The sequence below is a fragment of the Scleropages formosus genome, chromosome 11 (assembly GCF_900964775.1).
Source record: "Scleropages formosus chromosome 11, fSclFor1.1, whole genome shotgun sequence".
Taxonomy (NCBI): Eukaryota; Metazoa; Chordata; class Actinopteri; order Osteoglossiformes; family Osteoglossidae; genus Scleropages; species Scleropages formosus.
Genome location: NC_041816.1, coordinates 13,434,977 through 13,451,713, shown reverse-complemented (window position 1 = coordinate 13,451,713; position 16,737 = coordinate 13,434,977). Strand labels below are relative to the sequence as shown.

The 16,737-nt window shown below is 44.7% G+C and overlaps 1 protein-coding gene across 2 annotated transcripts; it reads left to right on the top strand.

The window, feature by feature from the left end:
- The first annotated feature begins 257 nt into the window (after nt 1–257).
- kif7 (kinesin family member 7) lies at nt 258–16,640 on the top strand. 2 transcript variants are annotated; one of them, XM_018763153.2, is made up of 20 exons: nt 258–627; nt 1,511–1,921; nt 2,371–2,571; nt 2,807–3,194; nt 3,314–3,854; nt 4,183–4,326; nt 4,413–4,610; nt 4,733–4,920; nt 5,254–5,378; nt 5,491–5,640; nt 6,821–7,023; nt 7,466–7,663; nt 7,855–7,980; nt 8,397–8,486; nt 9,670–9,846; nt 10,397–10,612; nt 10,692–10,898; nt 10,979–11,177; nt 15,535–15,696; nt 16,127–16,640. In XM_018763153.2, exons 2-20 carry the CDS (start codon nt 1,594–1,596, stop codon nt 16,483–16,485), a joined length of 4,200 nt encoding a protein of 1,399 aa, XP_018618669.2. In that variant the 5' UTR covers nt 258–627; nt 1,511–1,593; the 3' UTR covers nt 16,486–16,640. The 2 variants fall into 2 exon arrangements, with proteins under 2 accessions (XP_018618669.2, XP_018618670.2); XM_018763154.2 differs by lacking the exon at nt 8,397–8,486 and having other exon boundaries at nt 259–627.
- Nucleotides 16,641–16,737: the final 97 nt, after the last annotated feature.

The window sequence follows — 16,737 nt, the reverse complement described above, 5'->3', positions numbered from 1 at the left end:
GATTCTTTTATACCAACGAATGAAATACGAAAGAGCAGTGTTCCAGTTTGTATTGAGTATCACTTGGCTGTGTTTTCTGCTCGGCGGCTCACACACAGAGACAGACACTGAAACCGCTTGCCCCAAGCGGGGTCGCGGCGAACCGGAGCCTGGCCCGGCAACTCAGGGCGTAAGGCTGAAGGGGGAGGGGACACACCCAGGACGGGACGCCAGTCCGTCACAAGGCACCCCAAGCGGGACTTGAACCGCAGACCTGCTGGAGAGCAGAACCCAGCCCAAACCCGCAGCGCTCCCGAAACCCCTCTCGACCACTCGGCGCTTCCAAAAGCAATAGAGTGTACAGGCGCGCGCGCCCGCTACGTCCGCTTCCCGAGCGCTGCGGTTGGACGTGCCTTAACAAAGCGACGGGGATCCTCATTTTGAACAGGCATCTGGGAAGGCGACTAAGGGGCATCTTCGACACCCCCTCCGTCGGGTCCAGTTCGGCTGCAGACTATCTGACGAAGCGTAAACTTGAGGAAAAGTTGTTCTTTAGAAACATATACGAAATGTACAGTAAAGCTCGGAGGCCTTTTTTTTTTTTGTAAAGTGTAAATAAGAGTGCGGGACCGAAGTGCTGCTCCGCCGGTAAGGGCGCTAATCTCCGACACAGCGCGTTCAACAACTGTGTGTTGCGCCCCTCCGCATTGTTCCAGTCCGTCTTTAGCCTGACGCAGAGGGCTCGCGCTCCGTCTCTCGTGCGCTTCGTACTCGCTCTCCCAGCCCTGGAAGTTCGCGCTATCAGAATGCAAGAAATAGCTTCCTTACACTTACAGTAACCGCCGTGGTTTGATGGCTAGGCTGCTAAGTAAGTTTAAGGTTACAGGCTCACCGAGTCGGAGTGGGGGCCATGGAAAGTTTACTCTAACGCACGAGTTTCAAAATGGTTACTTCATGGTGCAGCTTAAGTTTATTTTTCCAGTAAACTTGCATGATTGATAATTAAAACGCTGTTACAAGTCTTCGCTTATATAACATACTTAGACAAGACACTGCTGCAGTGACACATGCAGTGACTGCAAAATTGCTATAATACTAGTGTCTGCTTCTTAGGTAACTAACTTCCGAACTTGGGTGTTATTGATATCGGAGTTTGATGCCTATTGTCGGATGATTAGCCAAAAACATTTTAAAGTAACGAGTTATTTTTTGCTCCGTTTACATAAAATCACATTTTTTTTCCCCTCCCAAGCTGTGCACATCTGTATTTACATTCGTAAGACATACTGCCACCTACTGGACACCTTTAAACATGTCAAGTTTAGAGCGGTTGTTCCTCTTGCAAATTAAGGCTATATATAATAATAGTTTTTTCCTTTAATTGACACCTTTAATCATGGAGACTTGCAATAGGTTTACGCAAGAAGCCAAATAGCAATGATTTATTCGTTTAAACACCTGTTTGGTCTCTCTGAACAAGACTGGTGTTGTGTGCGTTTGTTGTAATGACTTTTGTTTTATTCATGCGCAGTGAAGAATCCCTACAGTCCTAAAATGGCACTAAGTGAACAACCAGACCCATAGGTGTGTCGGAGGCTTCTCGCTGGCTCACCTATGTCTCCGAAAGTGCCGGTGCAGAGCAGGGCTGAGGATACCGCCGTGCAAGTGGCCGTTAGAGTTCGGCCTCTGCTGCCCAAGGAGCTTCTTCACAGCCATGAAAGCTGCATCACTGCTGACCCGGAGCAGAAGAGGGTCACGCTTGGCCATGACCACCACTTCCACTGTGACTTTGTGTTTGAAGAGAATAGCAGCCAGGAGGAAGTGTACTCTGCCTGCGTTCAGCCGCTCATTGAGGCCTTCTTCCAGGGCTTCAACGCCACCGTCTTTGCATATGGACAGACGGGCTCTGGCAAGACGTACACCGTTGGAGAGTCTAATATCTGTAAGTGTCTTCTTCCACTTGCATTTATTTATTTAGCATGCACTTTTCTCCAAAATTATGTACTGCTCAGAGTAGAACAGATTTCAGCACATAAGGGTGAAGCACAACCTTCTGCGATTTTTATGGCCTTCAGTGTCACTTTTCAGCATTGCTGTGCAAACTGGAAGTTATTTAAAGAAATTTTAAGGCTGCAGTATTGTAAGGATGCTGTATTTCCTTGATGGTTTTTGTGTCTGTCTGAGTGAAAATTGACATCTCTTGTGGGGGACTTAATAATTAATCAGCTAAGTGTCAGCTCCCAGCAAAGACGCAAGGGCAAAATCAGGAGAAGACACTCGCTCTACACTAAAGCCAACGGCACTTCCCACAGTGCAGCTGCCACTGCTCAGCAGCGTTGTAATCCAGGGTGTGTGGGAGGCAGTGATTAACACATGTGCGTTTGGCTGCAGCCTCCTTCCGAGATGATGAGCAGGGCATCATCCCGCGGGCTGTGGCAGAGGTTTTCAAGCTGCTGGATGAGAATGACCTCACTGACTTCTCAGTCAGAGTCTCCTACTTGGAGGTGTACAAGGAAGATTTCAGAGACCTGCTGGAGGTGGAGACGGCGAGTAAAGACATCCACATCCGGGAGGATGACAAGGGCAATGTTGGTAAGGCACATGTTCCTATTTTGTTTTTGCACAAATTAATGTAATTTGTCATTACAAATGCTTTTTAATGACAAATTACATTGCAAATCATTTTGCAATGCTTTGTTTCAAAGCACTATTTTCAAAATTGAGGAATTTTGATTGAGGGTTGAGGAGTTTTAATCAACATGGAGTGATGGAACATTGGAGCAAAGTCCCAGAACTTACCAACATGTTTGTATGTATCTATGTTCAGTGTTGTGTGGCGTGAAGGAGTGTGAAGTTGAGGGTCTGGATGAGGTTCTCAGCCTTTTGGAGATGGGAAACACAGCCCGACACAGAGGTGCCACACAGATGAACCCCTGCTCAAGCCGCTCGCACACCATCTTCACCATGCACATGGAACAGCGGCGTGGCAGTTCCAAGGCCTCAAGCGCTCAACCCCACCTTATCACCAGCAAGTTCCACTTTGTAGACTTGGCTGGGTCAGAGCGTATCCTTAAGACTGGTAATACTGGAGAGCGGCTCAAGGAGAGTATCCAGATCAACAGTGGGCTCTTGGCCCTGGGCAACGTTATCGGGGCCCTCGGAGACCCCAAAAGGAGAGGCACATACATCCCATACAGGGACTCTAAAATCACAAGGTAAACATTTAATGCATTTTGAACTGCTGCCAGCTCTGGAACTGACATAAATAATAAAGTTACTGGCTTGTTACTGTCTGCTTGCAGCTGATGTGGAATTCATAATTTTGTTTATTTAGGATCCTCAAAGACTCACTGGGTGGGAATGCCAAAACACTAATGGTCGCCTGCATTAGCCCCTCTTCCTCAGATTTCGATGAGAGCCTCAACACACTGAATTATGCCAAGCGAGCCCGGAATATCCACAACCGGGCTACAGTGAATTGCCAGGGGGAAGTTGACCGCACAGAGGGGCTGGAGATGCAAATTAGGGCCCTACGGCGAGCCCTGGAAAACCGACACAGGTCAGAGACACGAATCATTGCCCGGCAAGATCCTGAGCGGAAGCCAAGGGCTGCTGGGACTGAGCTTGCCAGGCTACAGGTGGAAAGCGCCCACTACCGGCGTTGCACAGACAGTGCCTACAGACTGCTGATGGAGCTACAGGGGGAGGGGGTACTCAGCACTGCCCAGGCACTACGTGTGAAGGAATGGTTGTGTGCTGTGGAGGAGGAGCGCAGTGAACTGACCACCGCCTCTGGCCTGGACAGTGGCATCGAGAGCACATCCACTGAGGAGAGCACAGCACATAGCAAAGGGAGGGTGCCCACTAAGAACCAGGTAGCTCAGCAGGGCATACATCCTGGACATTTATCATTCTTTTTTCATACAGCTGACACTTTTCTGTAAAGCAGCTTAGAATATTAGGTTTGTGCACTAAGCTATTTATCGTGATTTTCCCAGTTGTACTGTTGGGTCATTTTTACCAGAACAATTTAGGGTAAGTACATTGACCAAGAGAAGTATAGCAGGAGCAAGCATTCCTAGTCTTTGGCTGCAAGGTGATGCTTTGACCACTAACCTTATTGCATTTAAGTTGTATTTCCTCTCAGTCAGTTATAATATTGGCTGTTGGGAGTTCGCTGATGAAGTGCTGTGTGTACTACAGGCACCTGAACATGGGAGTGAGGAGTGGGAAAGGGATCGCGAAGTCAGCGTTGCACAGCTGCAGGCTCGAGTTCAGCAGTTGGAGAGAGAGAACACAGACTTCCTGGCTGCTCTGGAGGATGCCATGGAGCAATACAAACAGCAGGTTTGGACACTCATTGTTTTTGTATCAAGAAAGCTTCAGACAGGAACAGGCTTTGTAGTGTGCTGATTCTGGTGGTTTGTCCTCAGAGTGATAAGCTTCAAGAGCAGCAGGATGTTATAGTGGAGTTGTACAGCTTCATGGCACACCCAGGGCAGCTGGAGCTGGTGCACCTGAAACCCAGGCCACACACCGCCCCCATGAACTCCATCCGTCCCCCAGCTGTTGGTGTGGGTCACTGTGTGCTCTACCCCGGTGGAGATGGCAAAAGAAGCTCTTCAAAAAAGGTACACATCTGCATGAAAAACACTGTGAGATTGATGTCAGATTTTTCTTTCTTGAATTTTGAATTACGCACCATTTGCGTGTCAGATTTCCAAGGTGCCTGTCATATTTTCTGCAATCTCAGATTGGCCCAGCTTACTATGTGGAAAAGGGATTTTGTGGGCATCAACTTCAGGAAGAGCGTGCACACCTAAGGCCAGGAAGCAGAAACTCATTTCGGGACCGAGAACCTCCAGGACAGAGTGAGGTGGAGGATGATAATGAAGAGGAGCGGGAAGACACTTGCATCAGACTGGGTCGTGATGGGCAGAGGTACGGATAGCATTTCTGCAACTATAACGTTTGTGTTCCATCCACTCACTAAACCCATGCAAACTCTACGCAGACTGAGCTAGATTCAAACCCATGTCTGAATTCTCAGCCTAGAGATGTGTGCTACCATCAATCCTGTCTACCATGCCACCCTATCCTTACTCGCATTATAGTGTTGTTTAATTTCTGACTTTTTACCAGACAGAATCCAAAATAGAAAAATCCTATTTTTGCAATATAATCTGTGTTTGCAACGTAAATGTGTCGGTTCCAGGTCTCAGTTCAGTTGCATTATTTCGTGGACTGGTGATTTTTTTTTTTTTTTTTTAACAGACGCAACTTCACATGGATGATGAGAGAGATGCAGTGTGTGGGTTTAGCAGGACGGATGAAGGGCCATCTGTCACTGGTGCTGGAGAAGGACCATTTTCTACAGTCATCCTGTCACAAGCGTACATGTGAGTCCAGTACTGCAGCTAACCTTCCGCTAGACTTCTTGTGAGTAAAAGCCAAACTTTTTTGTAAAGCATAATTAACATTTATCATGCTGGCGACTGTCATTCTGTTCAGCCGTCTGCAGTGGTCGAAGGAGCTCACAGCAGGACTCCCTTGGTGGCCCATGCTCTGACTGGGGGCTCATCCAAGCACAGCAGAAGATCCGGGAATTGTCCATCAACATCCGAATGAAAGAGGAGCTCATCAAAGAGCTGGTGAAGACAGGTTAGAGTGTGTGTAATGCCTACTACCTTCAGCACTTAATCGGTGGGTAAAGTGCTGTTAATTATTGTAATATGAAAATGATGGCTGGTAGGCATGCTAGTTGTCACCCTGAAGAACTCAATGTAATGTATTGTTTCTCAGTATTATATGCCATATGAATTATATCTGAGACCCTAGGTGTTCATTCCTGCTCCTGGAGGACCACCTTGTCTGCAGCATTCACCCCTCTGTTTTACATATCAATATTGTTGAAGAAATTTATTTTTAATGTAACCAATCTAGTGCTTCAGTGTTCAGGGCCATGAATGAAGTTCTAGCACACTAGGTCCTTATTTTGCCAACAATACAGTTAAGAATTTTCAAAGATATAAAATTTCAATCCAGTTGATATATTTTTAATTGCATTTCCTTCACTGAGAAAATGATTAACACATCATCTGTATTCATGCCAGCCAGCTGATCTCAGTAAAACACTCAAGCAGAATACGGGTGTGGGATAAAATTATTTCAGCTCAGTTCCAAAATGTTTAAATTTTGCATTTAGTGTTCATGGATGTTGGCGACTAGTTAAAACGTGAGCACTGGATGTTTGTGAGATGAATCATCAGCAGCTGGCAAGAAGCAGGAATAGAAAAAGTATTATTTTCAGTCACTTAATGCAACTCAAAGTTAAGAAAATATTGAAATCTTATAAATCTAGCTACTTTACATGCTGCAAACTACACGTTGAGCAGGATAGGGGCCACAGATCTCAGCAGGAGTCTGACAAGATCATAAGATGCGCTGATGCAGCACCAAACTGGGACTGCTGGCCACTTTGACACCTGTTATATTCCAAGAAGCTCCTGCTCGCATCTAACTAATGACATTGTTAAGGCTCAGACTGAACTGTAGCACTCAACATGGGATTACACTGAGTGACTTTGCTGGTCTGTTTTGAGTCCAGGCTGTGACATTTTAACAGCTCATTATAGTTAGATTGACAGAGAGACTTAATTGAGTTCAGGGAATTTAACATAGTTATTTCTTTAAAAAAGTGGGAATTGAATGGAGTTGGCAAATCATGCAGAGATATTCACTGCATAATTATAATGTCAGTGTTTGTCCAACCCCAGGCATGGACAACAAAATCTTGGCATAAACAAACCTCCAGAACTGATTGCTTGCAATGTTGCTGCAGGGAAGGAGGCTCAGGTTATGAACCGGCAATATAGCCGGAAGATATCTGAGCTGGAGGGAGAGGCAGAACAAGCAAGGGCTGAGCTCACCGAGGCACAGAGACAGCTACAAGACCTGGAGGTACAGGAGACCCGTAACCCAGATGATAAGTCCAAGGCCCAAGAGTGCCGCAGGAAGATTGCAGCTGCACAGAGCAAAGTGCAGGTCAGTCCCCAAGGCTGCCCTCCAGCCTAATAGCAAGCTGGACTCACTATTCGTTTCCCTGTGGGTGCAGTGTGTTGGCGTAACTTTATTAACACGTCCAACCGACTGCATTATTTAACATCCCCAAACCACACATATACTTCCAGCTGCATTTGAATACAGATTGAAGTATAGTACAAGACATAAAATAAAAAGACCACAAGAGTTTTCCTGCAAAACTATGGTGAAGGCAGCATTCAGTTTGAGAGAAATTTAAAATAATGTACAGGTTTCTCAATGGAGATTTTTTTTTTTTCTTTTTTAAAAAAAAAAAAAAAACAACCAATGGACTTTTCTAGTACCCTGTGGTGCAAGTACAATTAATGCCCATTTTCAAGCTGGCAACCCTTCTCACATTACTGTTGGCGCTGTGCAGTAATGGTAGTGTGGGCGATCCGGGCAGGTCCTCAAGCAGAAGCAGAGGGACACGGCAAAGCTGGCCTCCCTGTCTGCACAGACTGAGCGCCGTGTGCAGGACCTAGAGAGGAACGTGCAGAACATGCGTCAGCAGCAGGACCTGCTCCAGCGCCGCCTACGCCAGGAAAGCCAGCAGAAGCGACGGCTAGAGAGTGAGATGCAGAAGGAGAAGAACCGAGTCAGAGTAAGTGCAGGCATCATTGTATGACATTGATGACGATCTGTGTAGTCCCCAGAGCACTATAAAAGCTTTACTCAGCAAGTAGAAAATATAGAAGCCAGTTTCATTTTTAACGAAGTGATGGATAAATGATATGTTTGTTTCCCCTAAACTGCAATTTGTGTATATTGAGCATGCCTTCCTCTTGCTGACAGGAGCTGGAGGAAATGAATGAGCAACAGCAGAAGATCCTGAGGATCAAGACCGAGGAGATTGCCGCATTCCAGAAGAAGAGGCGCAGTGGAAGCAATGGCTCTGTCGTTTCATTGGAGGAGCAGCAGGCAAGAATTGGCAGTTAAAGCCAAACAAAAATTGGCTTAAGCAGATTTTTTCATTCTTGGGTTAAGTCAGCCTAAGATATAGTGTCCATGTATAATAATATAAAACTTATTATTAAGAAAGTACAGTTACAGCCTCTTCCCTACTATGACCTATGCGACAAACGGCCGAAAAAAACTGTATACATTTTAAAAAAATAGAGAAAATATATGTAAATATAAAAATTACGTTTGATCATACGTCCGCCAGTGCTAACAGCTGCGTGCATACGATAGTGACCATCAGACAATATCCCAGCATTGTGTACATCACAGCATCTCTCTCAGTTCTCGCTCTCAGTTGCCATTTGGTAAGCGCACATTGTTCAAGTAACGAATTTTCATGCTGGATTAAACCATTATTGTATTAAACCCCAAAGAAGATGACGAGCAAGAGGAAAAACCCATCCCCTACTGATAGGTCTGGCAAGAAGCCGAGGAAGACTCTCGATTTGGAATTGAAAATGAAGGTAATCAACTGATAAGAAGGAGACAAATTCAATGTTACCTTTACGCTTTTATATTTCCACAAAATACTTTAAAATGATGAAATAAAAACTAAAGAATGGTAAATATACTACTGTATTGTGGTGAAATCATAAAAAGACTAAGGTAAAACATAAACCAGAGAATTTAATAAACCATAGTGTTTTAAAAAAAACTGTAAATTCATAAATGTGGTTAAATAAAATGAGAATCACGATTATACTTGTATAACGTAAATAAAAATTATGAAATATGAACTAATGAGTCTTAAAAGGTTAAAAAAAACCTACAGGATTATATAAAATATCAGTTAATTAAGCTGATTAATACAAAACAAGATAATCATGATAGAAATTGAGTAGGATAAAAGTGTCACGGAGAACAGAGGACACGGAAGAGGCTGGACCCAAGTGCCGGATTGTTTATTCAGAACTAAGGGATTAGACTTGTTCTCATGGTCGGTTGATTGGTGAACTGGGCAGAGATAAGGATCAGAAGTCATGGCCAGGGCACAAGGCGAATGGTCGTTATCGCAGAGACATGGAACAGGACATGGGGAAGCAAGGCGAGGTAGGTTGGAGAGTGCAGACGGGATGGTTGTCTCAAATGAGATTTCGCAATTGGGAAGAGGCTGAGAAGTGTCTTCTATAGCTGAGTGCTCCAGTTGAAGCCAGGTGCTTAATCGGAGCCAGGTGCTGCTGATTGACGTGCAGGCGTCGTCATGACAAAATGTTGTACAGGTATACGACTTTTACATACCATGGTAACCTATGTCTGATTTAGGTCCATTTCGAGATATGACCGACCGGTTGCTCAGAATGAAATTCGGGCATATATTGGGGAATGGCTGTATAGAGTTGTTTCCTGTAAATGTGCTTGCAAGCACTGGTTTCTCGGTGATACTTAATATAAGAAGTCCTTGAGAAGCCATTCATAAAATTTGAATCGCTCATTATACGACCTTTGAATACATGATGCACTGCATATGAAGGTACGTGAAATAGTAAAATCTAAAGACAACTTCATTAAGTGTGTTACCTGGCAATGGAACTGTTGACAGACATTTATGAATGTTAATATGCCTATTATGGAGGCCTAATAGTAGGGACATTTAACCAAGGACCTGTAGTCATGTCGTAAGAATAAGCACTTGTATTGTGTGAGTAGAAAATCGAGGAGCAGAAGCGGTGGCTTGATGAGGAGATGGAGAAGGTTCTGGAGCAACGAAGGGGCCTGGAGGACCTGGAAGGTGAGCTAACAAAGCGGGAGGAAATCCTGGCCAAGAAAGAAGCATTACTCCAGGAGAGAAGTGGTCTGGAAAACAAGAGGCTTCTCTCTAGTCAGGTGAGCTTCTCTACCTAATCCTAGTACAAGTATTAGTTTCTGAGATAACATAACGTTGATCTTCAGACAAGAGGAAGTGGTTTGGAATTAGTCATTTGTGTATTTTTTGAGTGTTGCTTGTTATTTATTGTTATTAGCAGTACACATTGTTTTGTGCAGTATTTCTATTGTTTTTGTTCATGCTCTGTGGAGAAGCATTCAAGATGAATTTCATGATATTTGTACACAGTACTTGTACCTATGGCCATAAACTTGAAACTTGAAGTAGGAGAATGTGTGTTTCTATGTGGATAAAAACCACATTCTAAAATATGTGCATATCCACTTGGACATAACTGCTTAGCAGTTCATTTCCATATTGAGTCATTTTGTGGGTTTTAATTCTTCTCTACTGAATGTCTCACATCCAGCTCCATTTCATTTGTTTGATGTTCCAGAACAGTAACCTGACTAAAATCAAGTCTCGTACCTCTATATAATAGCATTAGTGACTTGGTCGACGCATGTCTGGTGACCCAGATGTAGTTCTCCATCTCCATTCTTTTCATAGGCCCTGAGTAAAGACTTGGTGCTGCTGTCTGGTCGCATCGAGACCTTGGAGCGCGAACTCAGCGAAAGGAATGGTCAGCTTCGTACTAGCAGTGCCCAGGATTCCCAGCAGCTGCGCCAGGAGATCTCTAACCTGCGCCTGGAAAAGGACCAACTATTGAAGCAGAGGACAGAGCTGGATGAAAAGTTGCGACAGGGCAACCTCCTCTCCCCTGAGGTAGTACTTGGTGTTGGCACCAGACTTTTTGGATTCAGCCAGTTTTTTAGCTGTTTAAAGCTCTGCTGTTCTTTTTCAGGAGGAGCGTACCCTGTTCCAGCTGGATGAAGCCATTGAGGCCCTGGATGCAGCAATTGAATACAAGAATGAGGCTATCACCCAGCGGCAGAGGCAACTACGTGCTTCTGCTAGCATGCTGTCCCAGTGGGAGATGAACCTGATGGCCAAACTCAGCTACCTCTCAGCGTCCGAGACCCGAGCCCTGCTCTGTAAATACTTTGATAAGGTCAGCTCACAGTTGCTGTTCTGCCTTTGGGGGGGGATCCCAAGTCCAGAAAAGGCATGTAACGATGGCATGTGTCACAGGTAGTGTCTCTGCGTGAAGAGGAGCGCAGGCTACAGGTCGCCCTGGCAGAGCTTGAAATGCGGGCGGAGGAACAGCAGCAGCTTGTCCTCTGGCTTGAGGCAGCACTGGAACGGCAGCAGCTGGACACTGACCGACGCCTCACACAGCAGCAGAAGGAGCATGAGAGGAACGTGCAGCTCCTGCTACAGCAGTGCCGAGGTAGGCCACATGCTGACGGCTCATGCACAGAGAGACACAGCAAACAGTCTCAAGTCAAGTTTATTGTTGTGTATGTAGTACAGATGTATGTCGCACAGTAAACTTCAAAATTCACCTCTTTCGGACTCACTGCTCCCTTGAGCTCGTTAAGTACATAAGCGTTTGTGCTTAATTTTTTCAGAAGAAATAGCTGAATAATAGTAAACCTGTGTGCAGCTACTCGTGTGATGTATACTGATTCATATGGTGGAATGTGACAAACTGACTGCTCTACAATCATTTTTCTGCATCCAAATCTCTCCTTCCGTTGACGTAATCCACTTTGTATTTTCCCCTGTGATGTTCATTGCTTTGGAGGAAACATCTGCTAGATGAATGAATTTAAAATTCTTGCTTTGCATGTCTCCTGCAAATTGTAAAAGCTTTAAGTACAAAATAGGCAGTACATACATGCAGTAAAGGCCACCAATAAATATGCAGTAACACAAACATTATATACAGTGTGAAGACAATGTAAACAAACAAATCAGGTCAAGTCTTTTTATGCTGCTGTAGGTGTGAGTGGGTGTGACATTTGGTTTGAGTAGAAGCCATCTTATGATACATGCGCTACTAATTCTGTACCTCCTGTCAGAGGGAAGGTGAGAGAAAAGTGCCTGAGCACTTCAGTAATACTGCCTGTGTTTCTAAGGCAGCATATGTTATAGATTTCTTGTACAGAGAGCAGCTGCATTCCAGTAATATTCTAGGCCAATCTCACCTTCCTCTATAGTGCTTTGTGGTCCTGGCTGAGCAGATGCCATACCAGGATGTGATTTAGTTGGTCAGGATGAACTCCACTGGGTACCTGTAAAAGTTGGTGAGCAGAGATGGCAATATTGGGACTTTCCTCAGATGTCTGCAGCGACTAAACATTTCTGCTTTTTAGCAGATTTCTGGTTTTCTCTTCACCACCTGAGGGGCGCAGTGGTGCAGCAGGCTTGGCTGGGTCCTGCTCTCTGGTGGGTCTGGGGTTCAAGTCCTGCTTGTGGTGCCTTGTGACGGAGCATCCTGTCCTGGGTGTGTCCCCTCCCCCTCCAGCCTTACACCCTGTGTTGCCGGGTTAGGCTCCAGCTCGCCACGATCCCGCTTGGGACAAGTGGCTTCAGCAAATGTCTGTCTGTCTGTCTGTCTGTCTTCCTTCACCATCTGGGTCATTTTGGAAATCAGTATGAACCTGTGGAGAACATTTAGAGGGTGGCGTGCATGCGTGCGTGTGTAATATATATACAGGGATAGTCAGAACTGGGAAAAGCACATGAAAAGATCTAAGATGCCTGTGTTTGACAATCGAATGACAAACGTATAGACACGTCACTCTTGTACAGAGACCGGTTTGTAATGTCACGAGATCCAAGACACCCAAGCACTGGAATATTTTGTGTTCTGTAATTGAGTAGTCCAGCCATTGCAGTAGCAACCCAGACAATGGAGAGCCATAGTGAGTTCATGCTTGACTTTCTCTTCCCGCTGCAAGAATTTTAGATCGTAAAGATGGTATGCAAGTGAAAGAAACTGATATGACAAAAAAAAATCCAATGGGATTGTTACTACTCGATCTAACCAGTCAAGATAGCAGATGACAATAGAAGCGTGGACTGTGCACTGGGGTGAGTGCATTTGCAAGATTGACATGTCAGGGAAAGTTCTTTGGAACTTTTGCAAAGTTACGCTTCTTGTGGTGTGAAGGCGTTAGACGGTCAGGTGGGCGGCAGTAAATGCTGCAAGAATTTCAAAACCAGAATGATGAACTATACTTTTCCTGGTGCAATTTCAAGTCGGTCTATGTATGGAATCCATCCCAGTTCAGTTTCAGCTATTGCTGGTTTCTATGACCTATTTCACCTATGCAAACTGTTTTTGAACAGTTTTGAGTACAATTTTGGAGAAATTTGTCCTAGAAATTCTCAACAGATAAGTGCCTGAAATAGACCCAGATTGCACCTCAGGGCTTTTGAGATTCAAAATTTTCCTGGGAGAGCATGCCCCCAGACCCCCTCCCCCCCCCTCCCAGCACTGCTGCAACTTTCAGTTTTTTTTTCATGTCTGCACTTTTGTTCTTTTGTATCAGGAATTAAAGGTATCGGTGAGCCTTCTTGATGATGCCCCATGTATTTTGCACCCGCTTCAGATTCTTGCTGATGGTGACTCCTAAAATCTGAAATCTGCTGACCCTCTCCATAGCATCCCCAATGTAGGTGGGAATGTGGTCTGCTCTTTCATCGTAAAATCCAAGACCAACTTCTTGGTTTTGCTGGCAGTAAGAGAGAGGTTGTTGTCCAGGTACCACTGTGCCGGAAGCAGATCTCCTCTCTGAGTGCAGTCTCATCATTGTTTGTGATGAGGCCTGTAATGGTGGTGTCAGCAAATTTAATGGAGTTTGAGCTGTGTCTGGCCCCACAGTCATAAGTGAGCAAGGAGTACAGCAGGGGGCTCGGCACACTGCCCTGTGGGGGGCCCATGTTGAGGATCAGTGTAGAAGAGGTGGTGCTGCCAACCCGTCCATGCTGAGGTCTGCCAGTTAAGAAATCCAGAACTCGGTCATAGAGGGTAGTACTGAGACCCAGGTCCTATAGCCTGCTGATCACTTTTTTTGCCACAACAATGTTACATGGAAATCTGTTGTCTACAAACAGCACTCTAACATAGCACTTATTGCCCAGGTGTGCCAGAATGGTGTAAAGGGAAATCGCATCCTGTGTGGACCAGTTGTGACAATATGCAAATTGAAGCCGGTCCAAACTGTCTGGAATATCGTCTCCCAGCACCAGCCAAAGAACTTTTTCACTATTCGACTGAGTGCCACCCATTGTATAGTCACCTTTGTCTTCTTTGCACAGTGATGATTGTTGTGCTTTTTGAAGCAGATGGGGAGGTCTGTGAACTCTTTCAATGAGGTGTTAAAGATATCTGTAAAAATGTCCGCTAACTGATCACAGCGGGTTTATAAAATGCCCCCCGAGATTCCACTGGACCAGATGTTTTTACATCATCCACAATGACGGAAGAGGGTGTTTAACTTGGTGCTAAGGAGTCTTGTGGTACTGGCATGTGCAGGGCTTTTTGTTACCACAGTCAGAGTTGGATTGGAAGGTGTTATGTTTGACAGAGAAAAGGTGGATGCAATCCAATGAGGTTTTTGGTTTACAGGCTGAATATCTGGAGACCCTGTGAAATTCTTGTGTATCAGGAGTGCTACTGAATTATTCATTTTCCAACTCTTCCAGATACTGATGTTTAGCAACTTTGATCACCTCTCTGGCCTTGTACCTTGTTTCTAATGTTTGCAAGTCACCGAACTGAAATACGTTACTGTGAGCCTTCAGTAACGTACAGATGTTGCCGGTGATCCATGATTTCTTATTAGGAAGTGAATGGATTGTTTTTGTGAGCAGCCATCTGTGCATTTTTTAACATTCATACACCACATTGTTCACCATAAAGCATACACCTTCTCTGCCTTTCCCTGACGATAGTCCTGTCCATACAGTAGTTTGAAAGACTGTTTAGCTGGATCCACATGTTAGGGTTGACATGTTAGCCATGTTTCTATAAAGCAGAAGACCTAGCAGCTCCTCACCTCCTTTTGTGATGCCTATCTTTTGCTGATATCATATAGTTTGTTGTCCAGAAACTCAATGTTGGCCAGAAAAATGCTTGGTAATGAAGGTCGGTGGCTGTGGAGTCTTGTCATCACGTTGATGCCTCCTTTGTGTCCCAGTTCCTTGGCTTCCTTTCTGGTTGTTTGCAGTTGAGTCATGCTAGCAGTGTGGATTGTGGATTTCCAGTGTGGTATCAGCATTGTATTAAATCAACAGAACTTATGTCCCAAATACTCACACTGATGTTTAAAAGCAGCTGATGGTCATAAGTAATATCCATGGTACTAGACTGCACACATAATGGAAATAAGATTATGCACAAAAAACACATAACTGTGCCAAGAATGATATACAATGCATTGACAGCCTTTTGCGCCGTTACTATTTAAGTCACATCTGCTCCGGTTGTTAGTTAAGCATAAAAATCAGAAGACTGGAGTGTGTTGTACTGGTGCTCATGATGTCCTGTTTCCTGACACGGAGCACCTCCTGCTGCTCCATGTTGATGGAGATTGTGGGGGCAGAACAACATCCACATTCTCACCTCCCACTTACACACCCGGTCCATGACATTGCTGCTTTCAGTGAAATTCCAGAAACAAAAGCCAACAGTCATATAAATTGCATAAATATATCTTAGCCTCAATGCAGAATTTCAGTCTTAGAGTTCAAATCCATACATGCGCTCTGTTCAGCTTTTACTGTTCTTGTGGTAGATCAAATGGACGAGGGCCTGGCTGGCAGACTGCGGCAGTACGACAGCTGGATCCACAGTCTGCGCAAGGAGCTGAACCACTACAAGTATGCTAATCAGGAGCTGAGCAATAAACTGCGGGAGATGGCGGGGCATCTCAGTCAGCCTGTGGAACAGGGCAAAGGTAAAGGCAAACCTGTTTCTTTACCATTTTTCCTGGACGTGAAATTGTGGTTGATCTGCCCTAAGAGTCTCATTTTTTTCCTCAAAATATTAATCTGCTGCAACGTGCCCCTAATCTCCCCAGTTTTGATGAGTTATACTCTAATTTCCTATTTTGGCTTTATCATTTTACCCCAGTATTTTATTGACATTATTATTTTATTCATTTATTTATTTCCAGTGAAGCGACAATGTTAGGTTACTTACAATGATTTACTTGTTTTACAGCTGAGTTTTTACTGGCAGTATGGTAGAATCAAGATTCCTGCCACAATCACACTGACCCTCCTGATGTCTTACTGACATACCTGTAGTATTTTAAATTTGTCTTCAAAACTTAGAATAATTACTGACATATCTGAATGTGTGCCTGAATCTCCATTGTGGTTCAGTTTTAAGCTGTGAGGAGGGAGCTGCCCACAGCATGGAAAGGCTGGAAAACAGAGGGACTGAGACTGCAGCAGAGGACAAGAAGGAAATGCGCGAGCTGGTGCACGCCCCCCTGCCTCCCACCTGGAGGCGCTCCTCCCTCCCCACAGAGGACCAGCATGGCATGGAGGAGTTGCGACTGCGTGCTGCCTGTGAGCTCCCTGCGAACAGAGTGCTTCAACCAAGCGTGGGCCCAGGGCACAAGAGTGGAGCCCCTCTGTCACTGACCAAACCACGGCGAGAACTGCGCAGATCGAGCCTGAACACTGGGCCTCTTCTCTCCAATGCTGTGATGATTGATGTTAGAAAAAATCCTGTTTAAATGCAGGACCCCATGTCCCCTCTTTTACATTGTACTTAGTATATATGTTGTATAAAAAAGACAGGTTTTGTCAATTATGTAATTATTTGTTATTACACAAGTTTATATGTAATACAATTTAAAAATGTTACTCTGTAATAGCTGTTCTGCTTCTGTGTTTTTTTTTTTTTTTTTTTTTTTATACTATAAATGAAAAATGTGCAATGTGTCACAAACTGTTAAGGTCACCAGAGATGTCAGTTATAGTTTTAT

Coding starts and splice junctions, on each gene's coding strand:
- kif7 (XM_018763153.2), top strand. CDS start 1,594: ATGTCTCCGAAAGTGCCGGTGCAGAGCAGGGCTGAGGATACCGCCGTG. Junction 2,572..2,806: donor GGATGACAAGGGCAATGTTG/GTAAGGCACATG, acceptor ATCTATGTTCAG/TGTTGTGTGGCGTGAAGGAG. Junction 3,195..3,313: donor AGGGACTCTAAAATCACAAG/GTAAACATTTAA, acceptor TTGTTTATTTAG/GATCCTCAAAGACTCACTGG.